Source organism: Panthera pardus, unplaced genomic scaffold (genome assembly GCF_024362965.1).
Source record: "Panthera pardus isolate Hobbes unplaced genomic scaffold, ASM2436296v1 HiC_scaffold_8, whole genome shotgun sequence".
Classification (NCBI taxonomy): domain Eukaryota; kingdom Metazoa; phylum Chordata; class Mammalia; order Carnivora; family Felidae; genus Panthera; species Panthera pardus.
In genome coordinates, this window is record NW_026527013.1 from 90,825,739 (window position 1) to 90,847,858 (window position 22,120).

The 22,120-nt window shown below is 37.0% G+C and overlaps 1 protein-coding gene across 5 annotated transcripts in view; it reads left to right on the plus strand.

Moving 5' to 3' along the window:
* DMTF1 (cyclin D binding myb like transcription factor 1) overlaps positions 1–22,120 on the plus strand; it is a 45,959-nt gene that overhangs the window by 22,440 nt on the left and 1,399 nt on the right. For all 5 annotated transcript variants that reach the window (XM_019443174.2, XM_019443172.2, XM_019443176.2 and 2 more), the window contains 12 exons: positions 31–145; positions 1,030–1,106; positions 5,811–5,968; positions 7,099–7,131; positions 8,039–8,148; positions 11,841–12,069; positions 13,284–13,435; positions 14,736–14,945; positions 17,495–17,580; positions 20,168–20,323; positions 20,832–21,206; positions 21,796–21,943. In XM_019443174.2, the coding sequence (XP_019298719.1) occupies positions 31–145; positions 1,030–1,106; positions 5,811–5,968; positions 7,099–7,131; positions 8,039–8,148; positions 11,841–12,069; positions 13,284–13,435; positions 14,736–14,945; positions 17,495–17,580; positions 20,168–20,323; positions 20,832–21,206; positions 21,796–21,943 (1,849 nt within the window). The remainder of the gene's footprint in view (positions 1–30; positions 146–1,029; positions 1,107–5,810; positions 5,969–7,098; positions 7,132–8,038; positions 8,149–11,840; positions 12,070–13,283; positions 13,436–14,735; positions 14,946–17,494; positions 17,581–20,167; positions 20,324–20,831; positions 21,207–21,795; positions 21,944–22,120) is intronic.

A 22,120-nucleotide genomic window follows, 5' to 3' on the forward strand; every position in this document is an offset into this window, starting at 1 on the left:
TTTTTTTTTTTCTACTTTTACATCTTCAAGATTCTACAGAATGAGCAACTAGATGAAATATCTCCCTTGGGTAATGAGGAAGTTTCAGCAGTTAGCCAAGCGTGGTTTACAACTAAAGAAGATAAAGATTCTCTGACTAACAAAGGTAAGCTATATTGTGAATTTTAGTGTCCACTGGAAAAAAATGGAGGTAAAAAGATCTGGTAGTCATCAGGATTTTGGATTGGGGCTTCATAGTTGTGATTGAGTAGTTACAGAAATTGAGTTTACCATGAAACCAACATTTGTTTTTCAGTACTTGATCATTTCTCTGACATGCAGTAAATTATAAACAGATGTCCATTAAAAGACAGTATAGTTACTGCATGGGAGTGGGAAGACCGGTCTTTTCAGAGATCTAACTTTGGTCTGATAGGCAGCTTAGTGGCTTAAAGTAAGTGTTTTATAGTGCTGCAGAGTTCATAAGGATTGTTAGGGAACTGCTACAACAAAGTGCAGGTCATGGATATGCCACTCTGAAATGAGAAAAGGAAGCAAAAGTAAGTAAATTGATTGTTTTCAACCACTGTATAGTAAATACTCATTAAGAATGTATTATTCACTTGGTATCCATTGGATTATGTTTACCTTGTCCTAGAATCTTTTGTGCACATTCTTTTGCCCATAAAATTTATTTATTGCATTGGATAAATTTTTCAGAAAGTTTGGAGCATGATTTGGCTTTTATAATTCTCATGCCTTTTTTTAGCAGGCTTTTATTATTGAATAAGAAATATAACTGATACAAAGTAATAATTTTTTCGTCTTTTACTTCTTACTGTCTTTATTTAGTAAGATTGAATGTATTCTTTTTTAAAAACCAGAGGTTACAAAAGCAACTACGTGGAGATCTTTCAGATTTCAGATGAAGGAGAAATTAGCTACATTTTATTCACATAGATAATTTATTTAATCACAAAGCAAATCTTTAGTGTTTTATCCATCTTGAAGGATAACATTTTCTATAATATTATTTGTTTTCCTTTAAAGGACATAAATGGAAACAGGGGATGTGGTCTAAGGAGGAAATTGATATTTTGATGAACAATATTGAACGCTATCTAAAGGTATCTTATGGCATATTTTTGTTTCACTAATTTTTTCATTTCCAGTTGCAAAAATTATCAAAGCATCATATTGTATGTACTTATTAGGAGCTTTTCAGTAATTTTTATAATGGATGATTGGCTAATATGTGTCTTGGCTTAATAATTGTAAGGTGTATGATTATGGTATGTTTTTAAACAAATTTTGAATTCTTAGTTTAAAATGGTTTTACTGCTTTAGTTAATACCAAAAGTTTAGACAAAATCCTAACAGCTTCTCAAAACCCTAAGGCCCTGTCTTTTCAAGCAACCTAATAATTAAGAGTTTAAGCTTGTATTGTCTAAAGCTTAAGATACACATCTTCTTCTTTGAGTGAATTTCTGACATGACAGTCCTCCCTTTTTAAAAAAATGGATAATTTAGTTCATTTTCCTGTTGAGGCTTATATGTTAGCTAAGTCATCCTCTTCAGTAAATGTCTCTCGAACACAGTATTTTTGAGGCACTGGAGATAGGAATTCCTATAACACATGGTACTGGTGTTTGAAAAGCCAGCAGTTCATTTGGGAGTGTTGAAAGCAGGTGAAGACCAACACAAGGGTTTGTACCATGTGAGTGATAAATTCTGCATGAAATCAGAGAAGGAAGAGTGTATTTTTAGGGTTTGGGGCAGTTAGGGAAAATACTTGGAAGATCAAGGATTTGAGCGGAATCTTTAAGAAATAGAACTTAGACTGGAATAGGGCTGGAGGGAACAGCATGAGTAAATGCTGAGTACCAAGGAATCAGAAATGAAACCCAGAGCACGTTGAATTAGCCCTTTTAACTTGAACTGAGTTAATTAGCCTCTGGAAACTTGACTTTGAAATCCAGTCCAAAAAATTAGAACTCTTTCCTATAGGAAAATGAGAAAAACTGGTAACTTAGTTAAGTGAGGAATTGGTGGAGTAGATCTGTGCTCTTCTCAAGGAAATGTTTCCAGAGATTTGCTGACCATTCCTGTAAAGGAGTTAGTGCATGTTTGAAATATAGACCATTAGCACTGTTTGGGAATGGGTGGAGTACAGTATTTATTTAACCATTCTATTGTTTGATCCTTAGGTGGTTTATATTATTTTTCACTATTATAAATACATTTGCTGCCTAGAATATCCACGTTGTAAAGCTTAATTTTAAGCTGTACTCTTCCCAAGCTAAGCTTTATGAACTGTAAAGAGTGAAACACTTCATTTCTTTGTTAATGGGTAAAGATTATTCCTAGCAAACTAAATTTTTGGGGTTTTTGTTTGTTTGTTTGTTTGTTTTTAAGAGAAACACAAGTGCAGTGACCATTGACAATGTATCTAGAAGTGTATTAAAGTTGTCCACTGGTCACATACACTTTAGTTAAAATGGAAAAACCTGGAAAAATGTTGCAGGTTTAGATAAGGCAATGACGAACAGTAACAACATTGAACTTTGGGAATTACGCTGGTTTCTTGTCTAGGGGATTGGAGTAGATGGTTTCCAGGGATTAAAGGGTGGGAATGTGACTGAAATTTGAGAGCTTTTAGATGACCATTTCAGTTGACCAGATGAGAGTAGTAAGGATTTTAAACTATGGTGGTGGGAGAAGAATTTTCAGGGAAAGGGCAGATAAGCAGGTAATCTCTAAGGAAACCTGGTGACTGGATGTTGGGGAAGAGGGAAAATGAGGGGTTGGAATAACTTCAGAATGTTTTATTTTTGGATAACTGGGAGAATAATGAATGGATTGGCAGAGATAGGAAATGTCCACAAAGATGTACTGATCTTGGGAAAAGATAATTTGTTTGATATTTGACCATGGTTTTTATTATGTGCTGCTGTTTAAGAACATTGTGGTGCCATTTTTAAACCAATTAATTAGATGTCAGATAAATGAAAGTAACTGTCACAAGTTTGAAAAAAAAAAAAAACAGAAGAAAAAGAAAATCTTTCCATCTCACTGTATGGTCATCCTGCAACACATTGCCTTTCATATATTTAGGCTTATAAATATTAGGCCTAATTATTTGCATAATTGAAACTGCATAAGAAAAATTTCGATTCTAGAATTTAGAAACTTGGGGTTCCTGGCTGGCTCAGTCAGTAGAGTGTGTCACTCTTTTGATCTTGTAGTCGTCAGTTTGAAGTGCATGTTGGGTGTAGAGATTACTTAAAAAAGAAAATTAATTTTAAAAAATTTAGAGACTTTTTACTCTGAAATTTTACATATTCAAAAGAATGTATATAATGCATATCAGTATAATTGTACTTCTTTTTGAAATTTATGTAAATAGATTTATCCTGAGTGTTCTTTAACTGATTTCTGTTGTTTGTTGTGATTTTGTGATCCATTCCCTGTTAACTTTTTTAGCTATATTTCATTATGCTAGGATAAATACCTACCCAGGTGCAGTCAGTGGTCATTTAGGGTCTTTTTAGGTTTTTTGCTATTAATATGTAAAAATCTGATGGGTGTGAATGGTATTTTATTATGGATTTAATTTGTATTTCTCTGATTACATACTTTAATATATGCTTAGTGGCCATTTTTAGTGTTTCCTTTTTGAAATTCCTATTTGTATTTTCTGTCAGTTTTTCCATAGGGTTCTTTTTCATTTTCTAGACTATTTATTTATTTATTTATTTAGAGCGAGCGAGCGAGCACACATATGCGAGGGACAAAGAAAAATACAATCCTAAGCAGGCTCCGTGCTCTCAGCGCATAGCCTGATGTGGGGCTCCATCTCCCCAAGCCCTGAGATCATGGCCTGAGCCAAAATCAAGAGTCAGATGCTTAACTGACTGAGCCACCCAAGTGCCCCTAGACATTCTTAACGTATGCTGGTTACTAATGGTTTTTTTTGTTTATTTGTATTGTAGATATCTTGTCCCAATTCAGTGGCCTAGCATTTCCTTCTCCCTAGGGGTCATATGATGAAAAAAGATTCTTAATTTTCAATATAAAAATAATCATTTTTACCTTTATATTTTGCATGGTTGTTTAAGGTACTCCTCCTCTGCATCAAGGACATAAAAGTTTTAGTTTTGCCTTTCATACTGATTTTTTTTCCCATAGCTGTGAGATAGGATTTCACTGTTGTTGGGGTTTTTTGTTTTATTTTGTATGGATGGCAGTTGTCCTGGCATCATTATGGAATATCAATCTTTTCCCGATGTACAATGTCCATTCTGTCCCAGATCTAGTTTCCACACATTTGTTTCTAGGTTTTCTAATATGTTCCCAGGTTCTGTTTGTTGATACCTGCACAAGTATAGATAAATGTGGAACAAGTCTCTTTATGAATGTCTTGGCTAGTTTTGGCTCTTTGCTCTTCCTTTATAAATTTAGAATCAGGTTGCAGAGAATGGAAACTGTTGGGATTTGTTGGGGGGACTGCATTGAATCTGTGCATCAGTTTGAGGGGAATTCACATCTTTATAGTATTTCATCTTGCTAATGAGAACATCGTATAGCCCTCCATTGTAGTGAATTCCTCTTTAATGCCTTTTGATAGTTTGTTTTCCTCCATGAAGGACTTGGGTAACTTGCCTAAGATTTAGTCCTATTGCTTTTAATTTTGATGTTACTGTAAATGAGAACTTGTAAACTTTGTTACGAACTTTCTATAGAAACGCAGATGACTTTATATATTGATTTTGTAAGCGGCAGCCTTGCTAAATATTTTCTTTTATCAAATTGTCAGCAAAACCAAACTTGATATTTATATTTTTTCCATAAATCTTATAATTAATAACTAATTTTTTCTGAAATTAACACAAATTTGTATTCCTGGAATAAGCTCACTTTTTGCATTGATTATTAACCTTTTTATACATTGTTGGGTTCATTGTGCTAAAATACTTTAAGGACTTAGAGGATCTATGTTAATGAATGAGCTTACCTGAAAAATCTTTTCTGAAACTGTCCTTGTCTGGTTTTGTTGTTGAGGTTATGTCAGCCTAATAAAGAGAATGAAGAAGTGTCCCGCCTGTTTTTCTATACCCTAGAATAGTTTAAAAATCAGAATTATCTTGATTGTTTGGTAGGATTTACCTATAAAGCCATGTGGGCCTGGTGTTTCCATTGTGAGAAAATTATTAATAACTTATTAAATGTTCTTGATGGTCTGTGCTTACTAGATTTTCTTTCTCTTCCTGAGTCTATTTTGGTAAGTTTAATTTTTCTAGGAGTTTGTTCATTTTATGTAAGTTTTCAAATTTATTGCCATAGAATTTTCATAATGTTTAATTCTCTACTCTCTGTAGCATTTCTATTTAGGCCCCATGTTTTTCATTTCCAGTATGGTTTTGTTTTTTAGTTTTGCTGTAAGTTTATCTTTTCATATTTTATTAGTCTTAATGGATCTTTTTAAAGAAGCATTTTTTAGCATTGCTTGTCATTTCTGTTACTTGATTCCTCATTCCATTAATTTTGTTATGATTTTCTACTTTAGATTTTAATATTTTTCTGTTTTAAAAGGGGTTGACACAACTTTACTGAATTTTATACAGTTTCTTTTTGGAACATTAAAGTATCACTTTATTATCTCTTGAAACATTCTAAAGTTTATATTTGACTTATTAATGAATTAACAATGCATTATTTTTCTAAATGCCATTGGTGATCTTGAACATAAAAGAAACAACTTTTAAAAAGCATAGTATATCCATATGCATTTTATCAGAAATCCCTAAATCAAAGAAATGTAACCCATTTAGGCACGCGGAATAAAAGATGCTACAGAAATCATCTTTGAGATGTCAAAAGACGAAAGAAAAGATTTCTACAGGACTATAGCATGGGGTCTGAACCGGCCTTTGTTTGCAGTTTATAGAAGAGTGCTTCGCATGTATGATGACAGAAACCATGTGGGAAAGTATGAAAACTTGTAATGCTGCATGTTTTCATGTAATTAGGGGAAATACCTTAAGGAGCTTTCATTTTTTAAAGTATAGTTATGATTAAAACTTTAATTGGAGACAGCTATGATTAGTTTGTTGTGTTAATATTTTTTCTCTCCATTTCCATGTTATAAATATGGAAACCTCATTTTAACAAGGGCTCCTAGAAACTAGAATCTAAATCCGCTTATATATGTCAGATTTTAGACTTAGCTGTCTTCATACGTCAAACTCTGCTTTGTAATGAAGTAACATTATAATAAAATGTATTATAGTGGTTAAAGATTTAGGAAGTGTGGAAAAACCTCAATTCATCAGTAACATTGTTCCTATTCAATTTTTTTTTTTTATAGTATAGCATTTCCTAGGTTAGTGACTTTTTTTTTTTTTTTTAATAAAACCAGAGTGGAAAAATAACTAAATTTCTGAATACAATGCATGGATTTCTGTTATAGGCAACATTTATGGGAAGGCATCATTTTTTTCAACTCAATGATTATATAGTGTTACTAACATATTTGTAATTTCTCTTTGGAAATTTTAGGTAGTCATAGGGACAGCTTATTAGATACTGCTTTTAAAAAGAAATTGCAATGGCTGTTTTGAGTACTTGCCCAACTAAAGAAAAAGAGCCTTTACATTAAAGCAAGAGTATGGCAGATGTCCATGCATGGGTAGTGGAAATGAAGAGAATTTTAAATTTTTCAGTGCCTTGTGAGAATTCACCATAGATTTGCATCTTGGCTCTGGTTTATAATGTCATGCATAAGTCTTTGGGAATAACTATCAGAGGACCTGAAACCAGTTTTGAAATAAAGGGAAAGTTAAACAGAATAGGAGCCAATATGTTTTAAATGTTGAATTTTCCTAGAGAAAAATATACATTAATTACTTTTGTTACAGCTAAAAGGTTTTTTTTGCAAAAAAATAGAAGCATTAGTTTTAATTTTCAGTCATTTACCTTGAAATGAGTCACTTTAAAAATATTATCATTATGCTAAGTGACTTACCATTTGGCTCCCTAAGTGAAAATCTGATTTTTATCAAGGTTGTTTAGCATTCTTTGTTTTAATTCATCTTTTTAAAAATTTGTTTAAATTTCTAGATATACACCTGAAGAAATTGAAAAGCTCAAGGAGTAAGTTTAACAATTTTTTTCCTTTTCATTAATTCTGATAGTTGGGTTTTACCTTTCTAAAAAAAATATCTTTGTGTTTAAAACTTTTATTTTGAAAATGTCAAGAGAGTTTTAGTAGACTGGTATATTTAATCGTGCTCTTAAGCATGAGAGACCGTAAAAAAGAACTTTTCAGATCCATACGTGCAGAGTATGCCCATAAATGCCCATAAATTTAGTCTCCTGTTGTGAGCTGCCGAATGAAATGTGTGGCAGACCACTGATAAGGGTTACAGAAGAGACTAGATGGCCATTCTTGGTGGCCTGAAGACTGGACCTCAGGAACTTACATATGGAATTAAAACCAGGGTTGTGCTACTTGTGTGTTTAAAATGATGACTTAGCAAATGTTTTACTTAATATCTGGGCAGACTCTACCTTATAAAAGCTATTTCACAGGAAAAATAATTTTGCTTCGTTGAGCAGGGCCATAAAGTATGGGTAAATGGATTGTATGGATCATGGTGAAAATTGAAGGCTGGTCCTTGTTATAATGATAGCACCTTGTGAAACTTTTTCAGATGACTGAGAAGAGCTTGTTAGGAGTACTCAAAAGGGAACAATCTGGGGATTGCCTGGGAGATTGTCAGTAACCTGAGGGGAAATTTGGTCTTTTTTGAACACATATCCAAGTTACTTATTTCTTCTCTGACCCAGGAAAAAGGCAATTGCTGCCTGTTTTTTTTTCACCCACAGACAACTGTGGACCCCAAAAAAAGGCCACACTTTCAAACTTTGGCTCTCAAAGTATTGCTGCCCACAACTTCCAAACCACTCAAATGGGAAGAAGAAGAATGAAGAATAAATGATGAAATTAAAAGGGAGAAAACAGTTGAACCAAATGCTGATTGGCAGACTCTTGTTTTAGGCTCCGGATAAAGCATGGCAATGACTGGGCAACAATAGGGGCGGCGCTAGGAAGAAGCGCGTCTTCCGTCAAAGATCGGTGCCGACTGATGAAGGATACTTGCAACACAGGTACTGTGAGCGCCCCCGCTGGCTTCTCTGGTCTCCATTGGCGCTTCCTGGCCTTTTACTTATGTCCTGTCTTCTGTCCTGGGAAGAAATTTGTCATTCACTTTGTAGCAGGATTTTAACTCTTAGAAACCTTAGTCTCCAGTGAAAACTAGTAACCAATTGTGAACTCTCTGTTACATCAGAATTTTTTTTTAGATGGCAAGCTTATAAACCCATTAAGCACAAAGCATGTTTTTCACCAGTTCCAAAGATCCTTAGGTTTTTTGGGTTTTTTGCCACAAGTCAGAAGCACAAACCCACATCTAGTAATTAGTGCTTTAGCCTCTTATCTTGTTAGATATCCAGTGAATTCAATCTTAGTTTACCTGCAAGCAAAACATTAACGTTTTAGGTTACCAAAGACTGAAAGCTATCTTAACAGTTACCCATGAAAACTTAAGAGACCGACAAAATTAACCGTCACTTTAAGTCATCCTTTTGTTAACAAATTGGAACAGAGATAACATGAGCTTATTTGACCCTCAGCAAATCAAGGTAGAATAAAAGTTTTTTTAATGTTGATAAACATCTATCTCAAACCAACAAACTTAAATTAGCTTAAACACTGAATACGTTTTACTTGAGTCCACGTAAGACAATTTGTTCCCCTTGGTTAATTTTTACCTGCAACGTTGGTGGGGAAATCTGACATCAGTGGTCTTTGTTCCTGGACATCTAGGGTGGGAGGAGGAGCTGATGGTGCCTGAGGCATTGAGGAGCCAGTTGTGCCAGCCGCCCCCCAGGTGGTGCAGAAACAGGAGCGGGGAAGGGAAGGCAGAAGAGACAGGTGCCAGCGGAAGGCAGAGAAGAGAATTCCCAGTTTTAAATCTTGGCAGCTCAGACAGAGGAGCAGACTCCAGGTTTCTTTTGTTTTGTTTGCCACCAGTGGAACGAGACAGTCCATGTCAGTCCTGAGAAGACAGGGAATTTCCCCGAAACAAAAAGAGTTTCGGCAGCTGCTTGGGAATATTCCCTCAAGTCCCCGTTCTGAGGTAGAATAACCAGAGACAGTTGGCTCGAATTATAGTCGTTGACCAAGGAAATGAAGGAGACACAAGTCCCCATACACAGTCACACGGCGACTCCAACCTGCTGCCCAGCACCAACACCTTAGTGTTGCAGCTTCGTTCCTCGTCCCTTGTGGAACTATTAGTGGACCTCTGGGAGGTGATCAGGCTCCCCTTCTGCCTCTTACGGGCAGGTCTGCCAAAACGAACCTGGGTTCTTAGAAGGCTGATGGGCATCCCTGAGCCGGTTCCTGGGCCTCTTGGGTTCCATGAGCACATACGGGGGTTGTTGCCCCGGTGTGCCAGGAGGGCTGGTCTCCTGTGGATCAAGCGGTCTGCTGGCACCAGGTGAGGCTGCCTCTCCCGGCACCCCGAGGTTTGCAGCCCCGGTGGCAAAGGAGGTGGAAATGCACTGTCTGAATCCCGGACGAGCCCCCCAGTAATGTAGCAGGATTCTCGCACAGAGAGTCATAACACCGAGGCTTTTCTTTCCAGGAAGCAACTTTATTCCTGCTGGCACCGCTCAGTTAGGTTCGTACCCAAAGAACTGAGCCCCAAATGCCACATGTAGTTTTCTATGTATTTTTTTACTTCGTCTCCCATATATGGTAACACACAAACATGTGGTCTGATGTTAAGTGGTCTCATTTTATAAGGTCTTGAGGGATGTTGTCAAGTAAGCAAATAGCAAGGTTGCCTTGAGGGTTTTTTTTCCCTTTTCTTTCCTTAGGGAGGGGACCCTACCACAATTTTAATTCAGATTTTATTTTCTAGTCTTGCTTTTTCATCAAGCTTTATAGACCTAAGTAATCCTTCATTTTTCTTTTGTGTGAGATGACACTGTTCACAGGGACACATCTCACTTTTCAGACGTTTTAGATATGTACCATGTTTCCTTTTTGTAGCAACTCATAACTGCTCCGGTTGTGAAAGTATTTATCATTAAGGCTTACATACAGGAGTTTGTTTTAATTTAAGCCCATCTAACTGTGGAGCTTACGTTAACAAGCTTATCTACTCAGGTTTATAAAACACTTTAGTTCAGGCAGATCACAATTTAAGAAGTTATATTCCAAAGGTGTGGCTCTCTTTTGCTTATTTCAAACAAATAAGTATATTTTTCCATAGAAAAAAACTTGCGACTGTTGTTTCAACCTCCAGACCACAAATGCCTTTTTAACTTTTAACAGATGACACTGTTAAACCTAACCTTTGTGATCAACAACAGTATTTAGACTTTGCCACTAACTCTCAATCTTTCTGAGCCTCAGTTTCCTCTGTAAAAGAAAGAGGTTAGAATGATCTCATTGTTCCCTTTTAGCCCCCAAATTCTCTGAAGGATCCACACTCTGTGCTCATTCTTTGAATTAAAAAAAAAAAAAAAAATAGTTATCAAGTTAAACTTTCAGTGTATATATTTTCTGTTTTCACCTCCCTATCCTGCTAAAGTGGAATTAGGAATATTTTCTGAGTAACCATTCCACCACCACTATGACCTGCAAGACAGAACAGAAATTCCACTAACTCTTGTTATTCTGTGAATGACAGCTTAATGAATGAAGCTGGAATAGGAGCTTTAGATTTAGGATGGGACCCTAGCGTTTTATGTAAGACATTCTGAGAGCAGAACTCCTTTTGTTAGCATAATAATGGAAAAACACTGCCATTTCCTGATTGCCAGTCTGAGGGATTGATTCGCCTGTTTGCTTTTCATGTTGCTACATAGTATTTCTGATCATGACTTCTCTTTTTTTGTACCACACTATGAGACACTCATGCTAAAGTAGGAGAGCAGGATTTTGCCTTGAGTATGTGGTATCCAGAACTATGCCTAGCACATAATAGATGTTCAGTAAATATTTGTTGAATGAATGGAATCCCTGAAGCAGGCATAGTGGCACTTTTGAAATTTTCTAGTTATTTTTAGTTACTAATAACAAAATGGAAACAGAAGTGGAAGGGGTAAAAAGTTTCTCTTCTTTTCCTGTTTTTCTGCTCGATCCTTAAGAAAAGACCAAAGAGAATCATTTGGTGTTATTACTGGTTTATGGCTTCAGGAAAGCCTTGAGTAAAATCATGTGTGAGTGCCAGTCTCGGACTTTTCTTTTATCACAGTTTCTTGGAGTTGGGATGGGGGGAAAGGAGATCATGTAAACCTAGTTTTCATTTTTACTAAAATGGGCGGAAGCCCATAGGAGTTACACCATTCATTACTGTAATGAAGGATCTCTGTTGGCTTACTACACTTCTGCAGAGCAGGAATCTTAGGTGATACTAAGTAAAAATTGTGTGTTTCTTTGTCCATCATGCCATTCGTGAAGCTCTTCCTACTTACAATTAATGCAACTTGACGGTACAGAATTCTTTCTAGGTATATGTTGGGTAGTTTTTCTTTCCTTTAAGAGTCGGTCATTGTTTTCTACAAGACTCTGTATTTTCTTTGATACCAAGAACCTTACTGGGCTAGTATAGGCTAGTAAAACAACTGTCTTAGTAGATGTGTGCAGTTTCCCACCCCCGGGTCATTCAGAAATACTTTGGGTGTTACTGTGTACTTCCCATCAGTCCTTGGAAATACAGGGCTGAATCTGATTTGGAAAAAAAAAAAAGGTAGCAGTAGTAGTCTAGATGATTTCCTTCTTTTAGGGAAGTGGACAGAAGAAGAGGAAAAGAGACTTGCAGAGGTGGTTCATGAATTGACAAGCACTGAGCCTGGTGACATAGTGACACAGGGCGTGTCTTGGGCAGCTGTGGCAGAACGAGTGGGGACCCGCTCAGAAAAGCAGTGTCGCTCTAAATGGCTCAACTACCTGAACTGGAAACAAAGTGGAGGTACTGAATGGACCAAGGAAGATGAAATCAATCTCATCCTCAGGTTTGTGTCCTAGATCTTTTAATAACAAAAGCTGCTTAATGGCTCTAGGTATCTTGATGGATTTTCCTCTTTGGGTCTCCCTAGATGCCTAATGTCTGAAAAGCATCCTTTCCATAGAGAAAGGATCCATAGAGGATCCTTCAGATCCTATGTATTTCATATTGAGCTTTTTTTGTTTTGTGTTCCTTTTTAGTGGATTTAGTGCTCGTGCAAAGTAGCAGATTGAAGGCGTAGAGACTGAAGTCCTCTCTATCCACAGAACAGGTATGGCACAGGCGGTGGCCCTGCAGCTTGCCACCGTCCCAGCAATGTGCCTCACTCCTAGCAGAGGGAGACTGTGTCACGGGGAAGAGGGCTGTTCAGTCTCCATGCCCTTCACTCTTGGGCTGTTTGGATTGCCAAGAAGGGGGTTCAACTACAGTTACCCCACACCTTCATACTGGGCCGAATCAGATACTTCATTTCACACATATCCAAACATAGCTAGGAGATAATCCTAAGCTTCTTTTTTAAATTAGTCGTTTTAACCATTAAGAATCAGTGACCCAAATGGGCAAAAATACCAGCAAGAAAATGTTTGAGACCTTGAAGTAATAGAAGCTACTCCCTCCTGAAAATCAAAATCATCATGACAGTTGAAGCTAGAAAACAAGTAGACCGTTCATACGCCAAAATTTAGTTGTGCTATTATAATGGTTATTAATGTTTTGGTTGTTGCTGGAGCATTGTTTTTGTTTTTTCAACATTTTATTTGGGGTTTTGTTTTTAATACACTTTTTGCAAATAGTCGTCTACAAATAGCTCATTTCTAAACGTTTTTAGTATAGAAACGGAAAAGCTCAGATGTAGGAAATCACTTGCTCTAACACACTATAAAACATCGCAGAACACTATACAACTAAACCTGCTCTTATCCTGTTCTAATAACCTTTAGCTACTCCCTTTCCTTTACAGTGTTTCGTCTGGTTGTCACCATTTACACTCAGGCCCATCAGTTGCACCATTAACAAAAGACTCTTGCTGGTGGGATTTCATAGCTCTCAGCTCTGGAAGCAGTGTGCACTCCTGGAATCCCTTCCTTCCCATGCACCTTAACAAAGCATCTAAAACATAAGTTGACATTCCCTTTATTGCCATTGCCATCACGTGTAATCAGAGGAGGTTTCTTACAGAGAAATAAATAACATGTAACAAATGGTTGTTTTAACCTGTAGGATAGCAGAGCTTGATGTAGCTGATGAAAATGACATAAACTGGGATCTGTTAGCAGAGGGATGGAGCAGTGTCCGTTCACCACAGTGGCTTCGAAGTAAATGGTGGACCATCAAAAGGCAAATTGCAAATCATAAGGATGTTTCGTTTCCTGGTAATGTATTATTTGATTCTTCAGTACTTCCCAAGTCTTACCATTTTTACTCCTCAGGACTTACTTAGAGGTTAGAAGTTCTTTGCCTCAGCTAGAGATCTGAATCATGGCAGAACTTCATTTAAACCTCTGCCCTATTTTGGGGGGCAACTGTTTTTTCTTCCCTTGAGAAGAGTTGATGTGATTTGTAATTCTTAAAGCAGCTGAGATGAAAATATACACAATTGACATACATTCTTGTTCTCATATAAACCGTGAAGAAGAAATTGATTTCAGATATTGTGTACAAAGATGTATTTTTGAAAACTTAGGTTTAAATCAACTTTTATGTGTTGAATAATTTCAAATATCTTAACTGGGTTTGTCATTTAGAGAAATTCCTTAGTGGTTTTATAGTACAAAGACTAAATTGTAATTCGTTTGTTATGTAAATCTAGAGATATTAACTTGGGTTTGCTTAAAATGAGGCAGAGCACGTTTGGCTCTTCATTGCCTGCTTTGCACGTAGGGTGTGCATCTAAGTCGTACAGTCTGTTTAATTAAGGGCATCAAATTCATTCCCCTTGGTATAGTTATCCAACTTCCATTTTTCCAAAGGAAAATTATATTCTGAAGAACTCTAGCTTGATGAAAATATATGTATATTTTAACATATAGTTATAAATTTATAAATCAGGTGTTAAACCCAGAAGAGTGAGTGAATACTAATGTGACATGAACCCACCCAGATTTTACTATCACCTGAAAGGGCTTACAGAGTTTATCATGACTAGTGGAGGGTGACAAGTGTAGATTTTGCTTTCCTGTACAAGAATTCAAGGTGGTTGCAGAGTACTGTTTGCTAAAGATGAGCTGCTACTCTGGGGGTGTGAGTTAAGTGTCCTTGAGTCCTGGAGGGGGTTGGAGGGCATACACTATTCATTTTGAAAAGAAAATAAGCTACTTTGCATTAACAATATTCTTCTTAAGTAATAAGAATTTTATCCTGAAGCCTTAGGACATTGAAGAGGTCTTATTTTCATGTTCCACACAGGGTTTTGTGTTTTTTCTAATGCATCTTCGTTGACAAGAATAATACTATGATTTTTTTTTTTAATTTCTTGTGATGGATAGTGTTTCCACAAATTTCCAGACAGGTTGTAGCCTTAAAATATTTTTACTACTATTTTGCTGAGATCTCACATGCAGTATACAATTATTTATTCCAAATACTTTCCCTCCTTACCCCCACCTCCCTTGCTGCTTAGATGGTGGTCTGTCGGAGAATCAATGTTCTTTTTGTCTACCCATCTCCCTTCAGTCTTAATAAAAGGTCTTAAACAGTTACATGAGAACCAAAAAAACAACCCAACGCTTTTGGAGAATAAATCAGGATCTGGAGTTCCAAACAGTAATTCCAATTCCAGTGTACAGCATGTCCAGATCAGAGTCGCCCGCTTGGAAGATAGCACAGCCATGTCTCCAAGCCCCGTGGCAGCCTTGCAGATTCCGGTCCAGATCACCCATGTCTGTAAGTGTTTATTACTCCAGACCCCTTGCCATTATGGGACCTATACGATTTGTTAATGGCTTTACCATCTAATACCCTTCATTCTTCTAGAATGTGGATAGAAATTTGTACAAGTTGACAAAGGCAGTCCAAGGCATTTTGTTTTATTAGCTCAATATTTGCACAAAAGTTGAGTGTGACAGGAAGGACTGATAAGCAACTGCCCAGCCTTCATAAACCATTTGAAATCCTTTGTTTTAGATGTTACAAAGAATGATTAATAAAACACTACCTGAACTCTAGTCAGTTTAGTAAGGAAATAAACTTCACAAGGTGGCACATCATTTGTAGTAATTCACCAGAAGGCACAGGGATTGGGGGTGGACTTGAGGCCATATGTAGAAGAAATGGTTTTGGTGAGATTAAAGACTTTCTTCAGAAAGTGAAGAGCCAGTTTCCTGTGGGAACTCTTGTGTTTACCCTTCTTTTCCTTAGCCTCTGACATCTTTTTGCTTAAGGAGATTATGAGAAACCAACAGTTGGTGTAGGGAGGGAAACTTATTTCCTGAGATCTAAACCAGGTTGATATTTCTGCCTTTTTTTCCGTGATAGAGTAACAGAAAAAGAATGAAAATAAAATTCTCAGAACCATATTATTATTCACGTTCACCTCATTTCTTTTCTCTTCCTAAATGCTATGCCTATGGCAAGGTCGTTGCCGAGAGTATACCAATTGCTGTGTGTCATTCTCAGTCAGGGGATTATTGGCATTTTGAGTGGGACGATTCATTGTTATCAGGGCTGTCCTACACATTGCAAGATGCTCCTTGTCCCTTGACCTCACCCACAGAATGCCAGTAATACTTTCTAATCATTATGGCAAAATATAAAAACACCCTACAGGGTTTCAAATGTACCCCATGATCCCACTTTGAGAATCACTGAGCTATCTATTGGTGGTAGTAACACCTCCTGTATCCAGTGACTGTCAAAGTTACCTTGGATCTTTAATCATGCCTGTCTTACAGTCCTAGTTTAAGTTTGGTTATTTGCATTAGCTTTCCACCAATGTAATATAAAGCATGAAAAAATGTGTTAGCCCTGTTTATTTTCCTTTATAGTATGAAGAATTGCAAAGCAACTGAAATTACTGGTCTGCCACAAATATGAGCTACTGTTGGCTATAGATTGTGCACAGAGACTGGTAGAACTTTCCTTGGCCATTGGAATGACTATAGTTACTGGCAATACAGACATTTTAGAATTGGTACCCTAATATTTACAAGATGGCTTTTTTTTTAAAATATATGTAGAATAATTTTCAGCAAGAAATGTGAGTACAGTGAGTTTTACAACACATCACTTACTGTTTGCATTCAGGCTAAAATCTCAGGATTGTTTTTTCCTTTGTGTTAGGAGTCAGGGATTGTTACACTTTAAGCCAGAATAGTAAATATAAACATGGTAGGGTCTGGAGCCCACATAGGTCTTTGTGGAATATTCTGGTTTGTTTTTAAACAATCCTGTAAAAATGTAAAAACCATTCTTCGCTTTGGGCCACATCTGTCCCTGCCCATAGTTTGTTTACCCGTGACTTAGGTTATTTATTGGGAATCACTTTAAATTATTCTAGGTATGATCTTAAGAATCCATCTAATAAAGAAATAACATAAATCAAGTGCATTTATTTTGAAAAGGGTCTCTTCCTTTCTCACTGAGATGTATTATAGTTGTAGTAAAAACTGCAGATTAAAAGCCGATTCCAAATCTTTTTTTCACATGGATTTATCTGTAGGTACAATTGAAAGCACCAAGAGATAACATGTCTTCTAGTTATAGTTCCTAATAACCTTGATCAGGTGTAACCAACACTGCCCAAGTTTAAATAAAGCCTCAATTGACACATCTATAAGGAGATTATATGATGTGATCTCTAATGCGCTGTTCAGTCTCCCACATGTGGTATTCTGAAATAGTACTCTCTTATATTTCATGTTTTTGGTCCTCCCAACAACTCCCATGATGTAGGAAGGACAGCCAAAATCTCTAAACGTTAATAAGTTAAGTTCAAATTGAGTTACTTGCTCAGGTTTACATTCTCGGAAGTAATGTTGCTAGAACTAAAGCCTCGTGTTTGGGGACTACCATTCCAGTCATCTGTACTGCTTACCAGAATATCCAGGGAAATTTTATTTTTTTTATCCACTTTCTCTTGCTTTGTAAGTTAGCCTTAATGTCTTCCTCTTACTTCTTAATACTAGAAATATTTTGTGATTAATATCAGGGGTTAACAGATACTGTATCACAGCTAGTCATCTCTGTCCTTGTAGTGCAAAAGCAACCATAGAAAATAAACAGGTGTGGCCCTGCTCCTCTAATATTTTATTTACAAAAACTGGTAGTGGGCTGGATTTGGGTATGAGCCATGGTTTGCCAACCCTGATCTATGCCATCCCAGGTAAATCCATTAGATTTCTTCTCTCATAAGATTAAATGACTTCAGGTTTCCATGCAGATTATTCAGTATGAGAATATGTCTTTTATTTATTTTGTCCTTGTTCTCACCATAGCTTCAACGGAGTCCCCTGCCGCTACTGTTGACTCGGAAACAATAACACTAAACAGTGGAACACTACAGACATTTGAGATTCTTCCAGTGAGTAACACTGCACAAAATAGATATTGGCCATTTTATGCATTAAAAAAATTACTGGTTTTACACTGTTATCACATGAACAAAAGAAACAAAAATTACCATGAATGGCATTACGTACAACTGTGTCCGTGTTTTTGAGACCAGATGGTTAAGAGGACATAAATCAGACTTTCACTTTTATAATTAACTTCAGTCTTTTTTTTCACCTGTATATAAGCCAATAATAATATATGAAAGTGACAGTGCTTAATGAGTAGGGTGCATGCTATGGATTTGTATGGAGTCCTTTTTTTAATTTGCCATTTTAATAATTTTTAAATTTTTTATTGTTTTTAATTTTTAAAGTATTTTTAAGTTGATTTATTTATTTTGAGAGCGAAAGCGTGAGTGGGGGAGGGGCAAAAGGTGAGAGAGAATCCCAAGCAGGATCTGCGCTGTCAGCACAGAGCCCGATGTAGGGCTCGAACACACAAACCGTGAGATGATGACCTGAGCCAAAGTCGGATGCTCAACCGACTGAGCCATCCTGGTGCCCCTGGGTAGAGTGCTAAACAGACACCATGTGCAACCAAAAAGTTTATACTGGTTATCTGAGAAAAGGTTTGTGGAATGAATTATTTCACAGTACTCTCAGTAAATACCCTTTGCAAAAGAATCTTGCAGTTCCTAAAAAGGTAAAACAATATAGTTAACATCTGAGCCACCAATTCTAATCCAATATATATTCATTTCTCTTGAAATGAAAGCACGTTTGCATAAACTTGAACATGAATGTTTGTATTCATAATAACCAAAAAGTGGAAACAACGCACATGTCCATCCCAATGAATGGGTAATTAAAATGTGCTATAGCCACACAATTATTCAGCAGTAAAAAGGAACAAAGGAAGTACTGATAACATGTCCCTGGGATGAACCTTGAAGACATTTTGCTAAGTGAAATGAGATGCAAAATACTGTAAAGTGTTTGACTCCTGTTTCTTTGAAATGTCTAAAATAGGCAAATCTGCAGAGACAAAAAAAAAAGTAGATTAATGCCTATTATGAGGTTTCTTGAGAGGTTTTGGGGAGCAATGGGCCATGATTGCTAATTTGAATGGGTTTTTCTTTTGGGTGTGATAGAAAAATTTTAAGTCCTTGTTCTTTTTCTGTTTACTAAAATGGGTAATGCCCAAAATTAGCTCATTTTTCAGGAAGAATATAGAAAGTAGATAGTATTTAAATTATGAGGTATTAGTGCAAGAATTTATCCTCTGCACAGCCAAATCTCATGAGGATGGCCAACACAGCAAGAAGTTCTCTTTTAGAACAATTTTGGAACTTTTACTAGCAACTTACTTAACCTAAGCTTCCACTTCTTAATCCTGTGGTCTCCAAAACAGGAATGTGTTTATCACAGGTGGATAACCTTTGCCAACTCCCTTCCTGCCCCTGGCCAAAGTAATAAATACACATACATTTAGAGTATGTGTCCAGGTTTTAACTTGGGTTACGATCAAGTATTTAGAAACTTGTCCTAATTTAGTAAAAGAGGATGATAATAGTGCTTCAGCTTCAAAAAACTGATTATGTGAATTTAAGTGTATTAAATAAAATGCATATATGTAATATTTACTGTCCTGCCTGACCACATGTAATTTACTAAAGGTTGTATTTATTAAAAGATCAGCTTTTACTTTTATGAAGAGGGAGGAAAGAAATTGAGCCCCCGTGTGCCAGACACTCTTTTGTAATAATTTGTAATGCTCACAACCCCTTCCCTGGGGGTTAGTGATTATGCCCCCTTTGCCAATAAGGAAACCTAGATTCATTGAATTAGTACCCAGAAGAATTGTTGTGACTCAAGTACACAAGACCACAGGCTCTAGGACTTCAATGTCACCCTGTCTTTCAAATGCAAATACTTTCCTGTGGGGGTGGGGGAGGAAGGATAAAGCAAACTGAAATTATTCTATAGAAACCTATGGCTGTGAAAGACTTGATGTTGAATAGTTTTGTTACAGTTTTATTTAAAAAAAAATCTCCAGAGATAAACATATTATCAGTTAACCAGCTTTTCAAATAGGAATTTTCTTTTTCATTCAGATTTTGAATTGCTATCTGTGTACATTTCTTCTTATACTATGAAAAAAATCTGTCCAGGTCAACTCTGCTGTAGTACCTCTTCAAAAATGTGAAACTTTAAAAAAGTGGGGGGTTGGGGGGGGGCGGAGATTGCCAGTTATATATGTGGTAAAGGAAGATTGTGCAGGTAGGTTACTGCGCTGGACACAGTGGCTTAGGCAGCCATTCTTGGTGCCTTGAAATAAATAGCTAAGACCAGATCATAGACATACATGGAAATGAAGAGCAGGATCAGGGCTTGACCTTGTCTCTCTGGTAAATCTCCAGAACAACTAAGGACTTGGGATAAGTCAAGAATATTATAGCCTTCATTTTGTTACTTGATGGCATCTTCAGGATGGGGAAATACGTGTGTGGCTAAACTGAAGTCCCTGTTTTGGATGTAAAGCTAGATTATGAGTGTACATAAGCGTACTTACTCAGTGTTCTTGCACCTGTATTGATCTTCATTTTTTTCCCTTAGTCTTTCCATTTACAGCCCACTGGCACTCCAGGCACATACCTACTTCAAACAAGCTCAAGCCAAGGCCTTCCCCTAACTCTGACGGCTAGTCCCACAGTAACCCTGACAGCTGCTGCTCCTGCTTCTCCTGAACAGATCATTGTCCATGCTCTATCCGTATGTTACCTTTGTTCCTTGATTTTTCTACTTTCTCTAGACTGGCTAAACTGATAAGTGTCACCAAATGGCTTTTATTTTTAATACTATGATGAAACCCATGTGCCTTCAAAAATAATGTATCTCGGGGGGGAAAATCGATTATATATTCCCTTCAAGTATCCAAGTACTTGTTAGGGAACAGGATTTGTTGACAGAAAGTTTAAGAACCAGAACTAATGTCGTCCATTTATTTAAACAATGTTTCCTACCACCGTTGCCTTGGGAACAAGGTTTTACACCATCACTCTGCCTTCATTGGGATATAACCCTCATCCCATGTCTGTCCTTACAGGAGATTGACAGGGGTTTTAGAAAAATAGTGTAAGAATTCAACATTCCAGAGGGGAGAGGGGAGGGGCGGGGAAGGGACAGTAGGGTACCATCTGTAGATGGTATTTTTTGCCTGTAACACGAGTCTGGTAGGTCCTTTTTCACTTTACCATTGTTTTTCTTTAACATTTTATAGCCAGAACATTTGTTGAACACAAGTGACAATGTCACAGTACAGTGTCACACACCAAGAGTCATCATCCAGACTGTTGCCACAGAGGACATCACTTCTTCCATGTCCCAAGCAGAACTGACGGTAGATAGTGATATTCACTCATCTGATTTTCCTGAGCCTCCAGATGCCCTAGAAGCAGACACTTTCCCCGATGAAATTCATCAGCCTAAGATAACTGTAGAGCCATCATTTAATGATGCTCATGTATCCAAATTCAGTAACCAAAATAGCACAGAACTGATGGATAGTGTTATGGTCAGAACAGAAGAAATCTCTGACACCGACCTTAAACAAGAGGAGTCGTCTTCTCCTTTAGCCCGTGCTTACGTTACTGAGGTAAGTTGCAGCCAGGGAAACAGACTCTGGGTTCTTGCCTTGAGCCTCAAACCTGCAGTTTTTAAAGAGCCTAGAAATGATCTGGGGGAGGTAAAGGTCATACATCCTCCAATACCTTCCTTTTTTCTCTAGACACAAAATCAAGTGCAAACCCCTACCTGTGACCTCACAAGTATCCGTCAGACAGCAGTATTGCTCTTAGCACTGTTCTTCACTAAAACCTTTCCCCACTATCCTTCCAGTAGACTGAGAATTGTTTGTTGAAACCTATGGAATCATTTTCAGGAGGGTGGTTAATACTAGGTCCTGGTGGTTCAGCTTAACCACCTTACTGACCCCAGTGTAACAGCATTTGTTTCTTCTACATTCAGGTAACCTATAACTGAATTGCTTCTTTTAGGTTCTGTTTTGTCAATATTTAAGAGAGTAGGGGGTCATTACTTTTGTCCATTTTAAGGCTTCATTTTTCTTTGCTTTATAAAATATGGGACAGTGTTTGAATTTAAGTCCTTTTAAACCTAAATGTGGTAGGGATCTTACAACTGACAAAGAAGTCAGAATCTGATTTTTTTGAATTGCTATTGTTTAGGACCTCGAGTCTCCTACCATAGAAGAACAAGTTGATCAGACAACCATTGACGATGAAACAATACTTATTGTTCCTTCACCACATGGCTTTATCCAGGCATCTGACGTTATCGATACCGAATCGGTCTTGCCTTTGACGACACTAACAGGTACTATAATAGAACTGCATCCTGTGCCTGCTACATCTTAAGGGGAAAGTCAGGCTCCTTAGTTCTGTTGTTTTAGTCTTGATCCAACAGTAGTTCATCATCTTGTTTAACTTTCCACTTTGGTAGAGTACTTACTCTAACTTCTTGATCTGGTTTAGAGTACATACACTTAAAACT